Genomic DNA, 12,705 nt, shown 5'->3' on the forward strand with positions numbered 1-12,705 from the left:
ATGTCTGTGACGGGTTTAGTAAATTACTAAAGTATAATTTCAGCATATCTGCCTCCATTGTAATCGTTGAACTTGTATTTCCATTTATTTCTCTCGCAATTTTCCACCAGTCTTTGTTTGTCTTTACATTTTGTATCTTAGCATCCAATTGTTGGTAGTATCTCTGTTTGGCTTCTGCACATATAACTTTATAGTGCTTATTATCTTTTAAGTAAATCTCTTTGTTCTGGCTGCTACTTACTTGTCTAAATTTTTCTAGGCTTTTGAATGTTTCCTGTCTCGCTTTATGACATCTCCAGTTAAACCAATTTTGTTTTTTCTCTAAGGAGTGTTCCCTAATTTGTGTTTCTTTATGGGCCGATTTAATTACATAAGTTATATCCGTCAGAGTTAGCAGATCTTTATTCTGTTTTACATTTAATAAGGTTTCACTTATTCGCTGTTTATATGCTGTTACTTGCTGTTTATTCCATTTCAATTTTGGAAGTAAATTTGTATTTGTTCTTACCGTTTCTATATCTGTCAATCTTAACGTTAAAACTATAGGAAAATGGTCAGACCAGTGTGTGTTTCCGACTTCAAACTTATCGATAAATTCAAGTATTTCTAGGGAGACTGCACAGATATCATTTACTGACATTCCAACTCCACTACAGAATGTAATTTCTCCTTCCTCATCACCTTTTGTCATTCCATTCGCTATTACAAGTCCGTTGTCACAGCATAAATGTATAAATCTATGTCCACGAGAGTTTTCCACTTCGTCTTTAGATTTCCTTTCTTCGAATCCAGCCGTAAAGTTCGCTATATATTCCTCTTCCAAGTAGTTTTGCATTTTACCAATTCTGACATTCAGGTCTCCAATCACAATAAGATTTTTAATTTCATTTTCCATAAATATTGTCTCCAGTTTACTAAATTCGTCGGACCAGGTTGCGCTTCTTATGTATAAAGGTACTATATTTATTTGAGTGTGTCCGAATTTTATATATATTACATGACATTCCTGAATTATTTTAGTATAACAATTAATTCGTAGGTTTGCCAATTCCTTTTTTATTGCTAGCAGTATACCTCCACTATATCTTCCATAATTATTAATTCTTGTTGCATATTTCCATGTTAGATTGTAACCGCCAAAATATTTACTCAGACTTTCTGCTTTATTTTCATTTACATGGGTTTCTAACAAGAAGAATATATCAAAACGCTTAATGTATTTAAAAAAATCTGGAAACATTAATTTATTTTCTAATCCGTTGATATTATACGATACTATACTTAAACTATGCTTATCTATTTCTTTTATTTGTTTACTTATTTTATATTCTAGTTTTTTGACTTTTCTAATAGGTTCTTAAAGTCTAAAGTATATTTCTTAATATTATCACCATACTTATGCTTAAGGATGTCTTCGGCTTTTTGAACCCCACACATTAAGATGAACTCCTTATTGAATGTGCACCAGTTTTCGCCTATCTTGATTGCATCGTTTTTTACATATACTTTGTACTTACGGTCTACGTTCAGGATATCCGCTTTCAACTGCAGTAGGGCTTTCTTGCATTCTAGTCTCTTCTTATCTAAGTCCCTCTCTATTGTTATTTTATGTCCTGATAAATTTTTGACACTTTTAAAAACTTCTGTTGCCATGTCTTCAGAACCCATTTCTGCCACTACGCTTATTCTTTCATTTCTTGTGTAGATAATTCTTGCTGACGCGATTTTTACCTCCGGTAGTTTTAATATATGATTACAAACCATTTCGACTGCTTTTTTTGGACTGTTAGCTTTTTCTAAGCCTTTAAATATTACATTTTTTCTTTTACTTTGGCTTATAAGGCGGTCTATTTCTAATTGCTCATGTTCCCTCTCGCTCTTTAATTTCTCTAGTTCCTTCTTGAGTTCGCTATTCTCCTTAGCTAGATTTTCAACTTTATGATTTATATTGCCCATCTTTGCTTTTATATCTTCCAGATCTTTTTTTGTGGCCACATTTTGTAGTTTATCATCTAATAGGTTTGATAATACACTCATTAGATCTGACAGCTGCATATTACCCACTGAATTTTTGAGTACCATACTTTCCTGTTGTTCAGGCGATGTTTCCTTTAACATTCTTTTCGCACCGCAGCCTGTTGGTACACTTACGCCTGCTGGAACGTTCGGTGGTGTGCGATTCATTTTTGGCACAATTGATTGTCTTTGATATTTTATTAAAACAAATTAATTATTGTTAACTATAATTTTTTAATTTAATTTATTGCCTACTTTTAGGTAATTTACAACGAGATCACGTAAAGTAAAGACACCAATCCTTTCTGAGATACTGTTCTTTATGAAATACGTTCAGTTTTTAATAGTTTAATAATTACTTTGAAACACTGTTCTAAATTGAAAGCTTGTTTTAAATATTAACAAAGGCGAATATTTATGCTTTACGAGTTTATGGAATATAAAGAACTAAATAAGTAAATTAATTATTTGTTAAAACAATCATATATTTTAACTATATGGGATTTTTTTTATAGCTCAAATATGCACATAAAGAGAGAAATTGAATCTAATGATGAAGCCTCTAATAAAATGAGAAATGAGTTGTTTAATTTTAATGAGTTTCTAGATTTCATTTGGTATCAGTGGTTAAAAAGTTATTACTGGCTCGAACGGGTTGAAGGAACAATTGGTATGTGCAAGTTTTGCTTAATTAAAATAAATTGCAAGTATATTCACTTGCGAGAACGCCATCAAAGATCCCAAGCACACAAAGACGCAGTTAAATTGAATGGATCGGGAGAGGAGAATGGCGTCTTTACTATGTAATACTTTAACTTTTTTAACAAATCCACTTTTGAATACTAACTAAATTTTAGGAATAATTGGTTGTTAACTCTAACTAATTTTAAAGAACAGAGCTATTGTGTGCTCTGTGATATTTACATAAAATCAATTTATTTTAAACATCACACTAGAGGATGTAATCATACGAAATTTCTAACATTAATACACAAGGATCAATCGATAGTAAAGTACGTGTTTCAATAGTATAAGTCATTCCTTTTAAAATAATATTTTTCCACAATTTTAGTGAAACTGCAGAAAAAATAAAGAATGAGACTTTGTTCATAATTAATAGTAAAACTTATTCGTGTATTAGTGACGAGTTACGAAAGAAGTATGATTGGGTTTCTTATGACGGTCAAAATGCATTGATGGCATTTTGCAAAGTTTGTAATAAGAATATTACTCTCCCTTGGTCTGAAACTAAGTTGAAGTTACATGAAAAAATTGCTCATGGAGAATACAGAACGAACATATATAAAAATTACGTGGAAAGGTAAGATGTTAGCATGTTTTTCTAGCATACTTTGTATTTTATATGATATTAACTTAGAGTAAGGCAAATTGCATTAATTTAATTAATTGAATAAACTCTTTTGTATTTAGTTCTCAAAGAATTGAGGAATGCGAAGAGAATGTGTACCAAACAAAACGTGTGCATCGTACAAAAGAAAATATGAACACTAAACGTGCAAAATACGCTGAAGACACGCAATCAAACAATGATGAAGACGAATCAGAATCGGATACACTCGTATCAACTAGAAATACATATGACTTATTTTTTAGAAGTGTAAGCGAAACTGTCAAAAGGATACCCAGATTTTTGGCAGTGGAAGCTAAACTGACCGTCTCGAAAATCATCTATGATCTCGAGATGCGTGCAATGAGGCGGTTATAGTCATTTTTATTTATATAATATAAGTCAACACCTTGACTATTTATCCACAATTTGTGTTAATATATAAATCAGATGTTCCGTTTTGAAATTGAATTCAATAACTATTAAATTAATTAATTACTTAATAAAGTAAGAATGTTTAAAACTTTTCCATATCTTTAACGTGAACTTGTAATTTTAATTGTTTTGTTTATGAAAAGCTTGAAATGGAATTTAGTGTAATATGACATCTCATTTGATTGGTGCTTCAGTTAATACGTTATTTGGATTTTACTCAAGTTCTACTTGAGGTAACCCATGGAACAGATCTGATCTGAACTACTGATAATACTTTGTGTGAGTTGAACTAAATTGAACTGAAAATATGTTTTCAAAGAATTTTTTGCCTCTGTATTTATGTCCGTAACATAGTCAATTAGTCGAAGGATTTTTGAGTATTTGATTTTTATATTTTGATACATTAAGTGTAAAGGATGCGTGCAAAATATTTACAATTCACAAAATAATGAAATAACATTTCTCAGTTAATAATATGAAATATCAAATTTGCTTTTTAAAGCTAGCCATAGTACTAATAACCGTTATGTGCGAAAAATTAATAAAACTCCAATAATAAAGATGTCTTGAAAAACTTTAACATTGTAGAAAGCTTTTTTATATGGAGTTTTATGTTGATTTTTCGTAAGATATGGTTGTTAGTACTAGGCTCAACCTACACAAATATCTTGTCATAAAATAAATGTTTGTGCATGTTTTCTATATGTTGTGTCTGCCTGTTGGTACATTGACGCTTTCAGAAGTCGCTCATGCCACTATGGCTAGCCCGGTATGCTCGCCGATTTTGGGATGGGGTTCTTGGTAACTGAGAAAATTCTAAAGATAACAATCAAAAAAAGAATTTTAGTGCCATTAAAAATTTTTACACACATGCACAGGAATAATTAGATCAAACAGAGAATATGACACCTTTACCATTCTTTATCCATAAATTACTTTCATTTCGCCCCAGTATTCCTACATGTCCTTCAGTCTTGTCTAATTCATTATATGAATAATTTGTTTAACGCATTTCAACTCTACCTCTACGCACATTCATAATAAACCCCTGTAACCCTATTAGAGCCTACAATTGTTTTTAGCCGGACATTTTGGCGATTTAACGAACAGCCAACTCAACGAACCAAAATTTGTTTCAATTCCTCATAAATTAACACTATAAGTCTTTCTTTTTTTACCAGTTTTATTTCTAATTTAGAATAACATATTATGAATAAAATTGTTAATTAAACGATATTAAAAAATTATGATATAACAATTACAAACACACAGTATATAATGTAAAAGCACACCGCCACCACCATGTTTATCTGTAGCAATTGTATTTGTTTTTATTTACTTAAATAGTTGGTTATCTTCACACGTGGATTTGACCATCTTGACAATCACTGTATTATATTAGAAAAAAAACATGGATTTAACATGGAGCAGTGAGTTCTGGCTGAGTAATGTTTTATACTTTTAACATTCTAATTTAATGTTTCTTACGGGAGTTGGGTGCATTCACATTCCACATATGTGCAATTAGGGCAGCTGCAATCTGAAATTTAAGTGAAACATGCGAATAATGGCAATTTCTATGAAAACTCGCCTAAAATTATGTAAAAACTTTAGAAAAACGTCTGAACTATAGTACTTCCTTCAGTGTTCTTGAGTATTTATATTGCAGTTCTTAAGTGGAAGACAGTTTCATATTAGCATGCTTTATGTTATTTATTTAATTGTTCTTTATTTAATATTAATAAAGTTCGTTTATTATACACTGGTCGATCCACGGTTGCGTTTTCATGTGCGTATAAATAAACTAATGCTTCACCTTAAACTTATGCATAACTATATCTCTAAGATGTTGTCCTGAACCCCTTTCGAACCAGCTCTGAACCGATTTTATGTATGTGTTTTAGACATACAAAGTGAATTTCAGTTACAACAAAGGTTTCCATTTAACGTAAGGCTAACTATATTTGTAGTTTTGTTTTTTCATCTATGAATGTCGGACGTGGTGTTGCTGTCAGTTTGTTGAAAATCATCTTAAAGCAAAATTGATGCATCTCCGAATAGTGCATCATTTTCAGTTAAGTCTTTGAGTGTTCTATCTAATGGCGTTTGTATCTGTTGAATTTGGACTTAATCTAAATTTACTCTAGATTTGCCAAATTTTGTTGCCATATTGAACATTTTTAGGATAATCTGCAATTTTTGTGTTGTGTTCACCAATATATACACCAATTGAACTAAAATGTTTGCACCAACTTCTTTTTCTAAGTAGTTGTACACAACATTCACGACAATACGATTGCGACCATTTAATTATCGTTTTGCTGTCTTTCCGAAGCGTTTTGGAAAGTCTGAGTTAATCGACCTTTTGCATTCAATAAAATTTTTCAAATCTAACAATGGCCCTTTCTACAAACATTAACTTGCTGTTCTTCGTTTCCCCTCAAATAAATTGGCAAGAACTTTCTATTTTTATTTGACTTTGGAAGTAGGAGTATCTCAATGTCAATGATATAAATGCCATTGCATTTCGAAAGTACTGTTGAAATCGTGATTGTCATTATTTTGACAGATTTTTGTTGCAGAAAATGATGTCATCTGAAAGCCAGGATCAAATTTTCTTATATATCTTAAAAATAATATGTGAATTTATGGTCATTAACTATTTATGTTAATCTTCTGTAGTTGTTGGTGTTGTACAACCTTGCCATTGAAGGCAAGAGAAAGTCTCTTACGTTTATTTTATTAGGATGTATTCTTAGGGTGTTTCTCAATTCTTCCATGTTTCACTTACATTTCTTATTGGAGCTGTTCTAAGAGCAAATATATAATGTGACTACATACTTCAGTCTTCTTCCACAAAAAACTTTAAGTTTTTAGTTGTAAATATGAATTGGGTTGGATATTAACTCTGTGTACGTAAGGTTTTTTGCATAGCAGAGTGCCATGACCAACATACTTCATTTCGTTGGTAGTTCAAAAGAAGTTGTTTTTGATTTTGTGTTATAATTTTTCATAGAAAGTTGTTCTTTTCTGTTAGTTCCATTCGATCCACCAATTAATAATATTTCTCTCCATATTGGGCAGATTACTTTCGCACAGTAAGAAGGAGTTTGTCAAGCCATAACACTTATAACACTTTTCCGATTCATTTAACAAAGCTCCTTTAAACTGATTTATCTTCCACTCAATTCCACTCATTTCTTCACGAACTTGATTTTAAGTCAGCATTTTTTGATATATCTATTCTTCTGTCACTCAGTCACTCAGAAATAAGGCTTATGCCAATATCGTATTCACTCACAAATGAGAGTTATACAGTGTTAAGTAAGTTTGTTAAATTAATTATTAAGTGAAATTAAAATAGTTTGTTTATGTACATATATTCCGGTTTACTTCAATTCTTTTCATGTTTTATTTTAATAAATGTTAAAAAGACTAAAAGACGTCAATTTCCTTTACATATTTTAGTTTTATTTATATTATGTATTGAATTTCATTAATATTGTTATTTTCATTATTTCAGTCAATATTTGTAAAATTCGGTCGAAATCGAAACGTACGTCAACTCGTATAAGGAGAATTATTTAGCTGATCTTGTTGAATTATTAGTTCCTCATGCACAAACAAATAATGATATCGATTATATAGAACGATTTGATAATGAAGATGCCACAAAAAAAAAAAAAGATGCCAAGAAAACTGAAAATAATTGACGGGCCTTCATTTTTAAATGAAGATCATTCAAACACAAAAACTAATGCAGATCTTCAAGCTTTATAATCTGAAGGCGAAGAAATACCACCGGCTAAGTTTGCAAACGTTCAAATCGATACAAGCTTTGCAAAGCGAACACAATTACAATTAAATACATTTAAGCCAATTATGTGTGAGAAATCTTTACAATTTGATACGAATAGATCGAAAGAAGACACATATTTCGATATATATAAACCATATATAAAAACAGTAAATAAACGACAGCGTATCGTGTTAATTCAAAATATTTTTAAAGCTATAGTTACGACTTTAGATGACTGTAGAGACTTCAATGACTCTGTAATTGAAAGTCCACAAAGCAAAAAATTTAAAAAGAAAACAGTTGAAAATAAATCTTATTCAGTACCAATAGGACCAGGAGCCAGACTCGCACCAAGAGTATCATACACAGTTTCGGAAAGAGTAGATGGTGCTACGACTGCTATGGCAATTATTCAAAAATCGACTCTACCAATTTTTACGGTACATGCAAATAATGCTAGAGCAATTAATAATTTTAGTCATAGCCTCTTAAGACAAAATGCACCACAACCACCATCTGACAACAACAATTCTGACGACGAATTTGCTGGTATTATAAGAACGGATGAGTTGGGGCTATGGATAAAGGACGAACCACTTGACGATTATGATTTGTAATTCAGTTTTGAAAATATGGTTGTTTTGTTTTTTTTGATTTAATATTAAATTTATAAAATAATCGAATACTTAGTAATTATTAAAAATTTTTTTCTAATTTATTTATATATATAGAACTATAATTTATTTTTCAAAATTTTTATTTTAATTTACTTAACTAAATAATAATGTAAAAATTAGTGTATTAAATATGTTAAAATAAATTTGTTTAAAAAGTTTAAATAGAGAATTTGGCAAATGTAATACCTATTCGCCTGTTGAACAAAAACATCTCTTTTTGTATATATTTTAAGGTTTTGCCGGCCCATTGAATGATTTATTATTCAATTTATTTGAATTTGTTATAATTTATTAGGTATTTTTTATTTATGTATTGACTTATGTTAGTATGGATTAGTGTTGGTTATGACTTTTGGTCTTGGATAGCGGTGGATTCCGTGGTTCCGAGATACCAATGTTGTATTCTATTTCTTTTACTTTTATTTTTATATTATGTTATTATTATCATTTGTATATTTATAATATTTGTATACATATATATATTTATATTCATAACTATTTTTAAGTTTTTTAAGGATATAGTTTTTAAGATATTTTTAAGATATTTTTAATACAATCGTATTTTTAAGACATATGAGGACTGTTTCTTTAGTAACATTTCAATTTTCTACCACTCAGATGAATCTGGGGCTGGATAAATCCCAGACGAAACGCATCAGTGAAAACTGCTTAGAGGACTGTGACATGTGTTCTGATTACAGAACCTTATCTGCTAATAAAATGATATAACTTTTCTACAACTTTTTATATATATTCAAATTTTATCTTATAAATATTTATTCAATCTTTATTATTTTATTTCATTAACATACAAGTTTTATTTTATTAATATAAAAGTTTTTATTATTTTACAATCTTTATTTTATAATTGCACAATATACTTATAATTATACAGTGCTTTTTTGTAATTGTTATTTTAAATTTATTTGTACGATCTTTACATTTATGCAATTTATTTTGATACAATCAACATTTTTCTATAATCCTTTTTTTCTACAATCTTTTTATATATCTTTAATTTCTTTTGATATATCTTCCTTTGTTTCTCTACAATCTTTATTTATACAATCCTTTAAAGCTGCTAATTAGATATCCGTGATCATAAGTCACTGTGGCCGGTGGTCGTTATTTAGCGACACACTGTGAGCTTGGCCATGCAACCGTTTCTCCATGGTTGTAGGAACAAGACGGCAAACAAAATTCCGGCTGTTCGATACAGCCAGGGGCTTGTACATCAAATTAACAAATGAATCATAATTTAAAAGGCAGTGTATATTAATTGTGCAAAGGTAGCGTAATCATCAGTCCTTTAATTGAAGACTGAAATGAATGGTTGGACGAAATATAAGCTGTTTCATTCAAATTTTCTATAAACTTTTATTTTTTATGTGAAAAGGTAAAATATATTCAAAAGACTAGACGACCTTATAAATCTTAATTATTTGATCACTTTTGATTTATTTTGATTATTTTTGTTATAAATTTATTAATTAATTTCATTGTGGTGATATTAAAACTTAAATATCTTTCAATAATTTTTATCATTTATTAATAATAAGATGATCCATTATTAGTGATTAAAAAATTAAGTTACTTTAGAGATAACAGCGTAATTTTTTTGAAGAGTTCTTATCAACAAAAAAGTTTGCGACCTGGATGTTGGATCAGGATTCATAAATAAATGCAGAAGCTTAAATATAAACCCGTATTGACTTTTTATTCTTACATGATCTGAGTTCAAACCGGTGTAAGCCAGGGTGGTTTTTATCTTTCATTCAATAAAATACTTTAGTACGAAAGGAGTTAATATTTACTTAAATGAAACTTATTTTATGAATAAATTTACTTACTTATTTTGGCAGATTAGTGCAATAAATTTAGAATTTATTTATATAATTTTAAAAATCATAAATAGTTGTTTTCTTTTAAATGAAATTATTATATCTTTATTAAGAAGTTTATTATTAATTATTAGTGTTTTAGGGGGTATTGCTTTTTTGACTTTGTTAAAACGTAAAGATTTAGGATATATTCAGATTCGTAAGGGTCCAAATAAAGTTGGATTTATTGAAATAGTTCAGCCTTTTAGTGATTATTTAGTAACGAACAAACTTATCCATTAATATCAAATTATATATCTTACTATTATTCTCCTATTTTTTCATTGTTTTTATCTATATTACTTTGAATGTGTATACCTATGTTGAGAAGATTATATAGATAGATTAATTATAGAAGATTATATAGATTTAATTGAAGTTTATTCTTTTTTTTGAAAATTACAATGATAGGGATATATACTGTAATAATTCCAGGGTGTTCTAGAAATTCTAATTATTCATTATTAGGAGGTTTACGAGCTGTTGGTCAAATATTTTCTTATGAAGTAAGGTTAGCTTTAATTTTGTTATCTTTCATTTTTTTAATCGAAGGATATAATATAATTAAATTCAAAAAATTTCAATATATAGAATTTATTTGATTAAGAATTTGCTTAGCAGAAACTAATCGTACACCATTCAATTTTGCAGAAAGGGAATCGGAATTAGTGTCTGGGTTTAATGTAGAATAAAGAAGACAAGGATTTGCATTAATTTTTTTAGCTGAATATACAAGTATTTTAATTATAAGTATATTATTTTGTGTAATTTTTATAGGGTGTGGATTATTTAAAATTAAGTTTTTTTTAATTAGTTTCCATTTCTTTTTTATTTAGATAAGTTTAGGGAACTTAACTTGTTTTCGGTATGATAAATTAATATATTTACCATGAAAATGTTATTTACTATATATGATATTATATATCATATATCCCCATACGTATTTTGTTTTCACGAAACTTACATTAATGTTTTTTTTCCCGTTTCTATAAATTGTTTCACATAATAAAATGTTTTTTTTATTTTAATTTTTAATTGATAAAGGTACTTAAGCATAAATATTATAAAGAAAGCCATCATTTCAATAAGTTTAAAATGGGTTTATTGAGATTAGTAATGCTAAGGAAACTTTATTAGTTCAAATGTACACTTTTTTAGATGTTTTGGTACTTGAGTTATCGCAATGTTATAATAAATCACAGCACGAACTTCTGGATGACCCCTCAATTTGATGTTTTGAGTGCTCGCCAAACATTTTTATTCGTGCTGATATGTAAGAGCTTCCTTCGATTTTTAAGAAGTTTTTCGATTTTCCTCAATTTTCCGAAAGCATCTATCAAAGAAATGGTTTAATCACAGAATCACTATAACCTATGATTTCCGACTGTTGTCCAGTTGTCCATGACATGATAAACTCCCTTGCGTACTACATTTTCTATAATCTATTCACATATCACGAGTACAATAATATGAAATTAAATTGTGGTTTTGCTTGTAGATTGTAAACTATTTTTAAATACCACAGAGCTTGGTATTTTCATTTACGAACATAATTACCAGAGGAAAATGAGAAAAATACCAGAGAAAATAAAGATGAAATTCGGCTATGCTATGTGAATAGGTTTCACATTGATCTAACCGAATCAATATTACAATTACTTTTGCTGTTTGGAGAGTATATTAAGCGAGGGAACAGAAAGAAATATAATTCAGTTTCATAAAGCCATAAAATTAGATATATTTACTCTAAAGAGTAACTTAGTCCTACAATTCTTAATAATATCCCTCTACTGTGAATAATATATGTCAATAATGACAGCTATTGTCAAATATTTGTTGTAGTGATATATTGTATCTGAACGCAAATTACTTCTGCAAGTTGTACAAATTGGTCACACGTTTTTAAAGGAGATAAAATGGTTTACCCAGTTTGCTGGCTCAAGAATATGACTGAAACAAATGATATGCATTTGGTGATCGACCCAACTATACGCAATTGGGTTTTCATTCCAATTGTGATTATAACGTTTGCAGTTGGGCTTCTTCGCTATTATTGCGTTGCCCTTTTGGTGTCGGGAGACAAACAAGATCTGCAGCAGATCACAGATGGGTAAGATTTTGCACACATGATTAATAAAAATTAGATTTTATTACCTTTCAATAATACCATAGCCATGCCATGATGCGTGCCCGTCTTTTGATTAAGAATGGAAAATATCTGCCAAGAGACTCGTTTTTAATGCGAAAGGATTTCTTTGTCAACGAGGAAACTGGCTGCTTAACAAAAATCATTAAATCCCAACAATTAGGAAACGTACAAATGACGATGATGCAATCCTTTCAAACTCGGATGATAGAACTATTGCCAATGGTAGTAATAGGGAGTTTCATAGAAAAACTGCTTTCAGGATTTGTTGTTGCTAAGATACCATTTCCCGTCACGTTGAATTTTAAAAAACTCTTGCAACCTGAAATACATGTGAAAGCAATTGATACTTGTTGGATATCATCGCTTGCATGGTATGTACTGAATCTCGTCGGATTAAACAG

The 12,705-nt window shown here is 29.5% G+C and overlaps 2 protein-coding genes across 2 annotated transcripts; both read left to right on the forward strand.

Annotated features, from left to right (window-relative positions):
* The first annotated feature begins 2,298 nt into the window (after nucleotides 1-2,298).
* Nucleotides 2,299-3,903, forward strand: LOC119663576 (protein suppressor of variegation 3-7-like). Its single transcript, XM_038073188.1, has 5 exons — nucleotides 2,299-2,471; nucleotides 2,532-2,819; nucleotides 2,874-3,029; nucleotides 3,089-3,337; nucleotides 3,448-3,903. The coding sequence occupies exons 1-5, from the start codon at nucleotides 2,434-2,436 to the stop codon at nucleotides 3,740-3,742; spliced, it is 1,026 nt and encodes a 341-aa protein (XP_037929116.1). The 5' UTR covers nucleotides 2,299-2,433; the 3' UTR covers nucleotides 3,743-3,903.
* An 8,198-nt stretch (nucleotides 3,904-12,101) lies between these two features.
* LOC119663575 (ER membrane protein complex subunit 3-like) lies at nucleotides 12,102-12,675 on the forward strand (the record flags this gene model as incomplete). Its single annotated transcript, XM_038073187.1, has 2 exons — nucleotides 12,102-12,265; nucleotides 12,328-12,675. Coding segments are annotated over exons 1-2 (512 nt in total), but the record flags the coding sequence as incomplete, so codon positions are not given.
* Nucleotides 12,676-12,705: the final 30 nt, after the last annotated feature.

Source organism: Teleopsis dalmanni, unplaced genomic scaffold (genome assembly GCF_002237135.1).
Source record: "Teleopsis dalmanni isolate 2A unplaced genomic scaffold, ASM223713v2 unscaffolded_contig_0592, whole genome shotgun sequence".
Taxonomy (NCBI): Eukaryota; Metazoa; Arthropoda; class Insecta; order Diptera; family Diopsidae; genus Teleopsis; species Teleopsis dalmanni.

Excerpts from the sequence above, each read along its gene's own strand:
- LOC119663576 (XM_038073188.1), top strand. The coding sequence starts at position 2,434 with ATGCTTTACGAGTTTATGGAATATAAAGAACTAAATAA. Across the intron at positions 2,820-2,873 it reads GAGAATGGCGTCTTTACTAT|GAATAATTGGTTGTTAACTC; the intron begins GTAATACTTTAA and ends ACTAAATTTTAG. Across the intron at positions 3,030-3,088 it reads AAGGATCAATCGATAGTAAA|TGAAACTGCAGAAAAAATAA; the intron begins GTACGTGTTTCA and ends CCACAATTTTAG.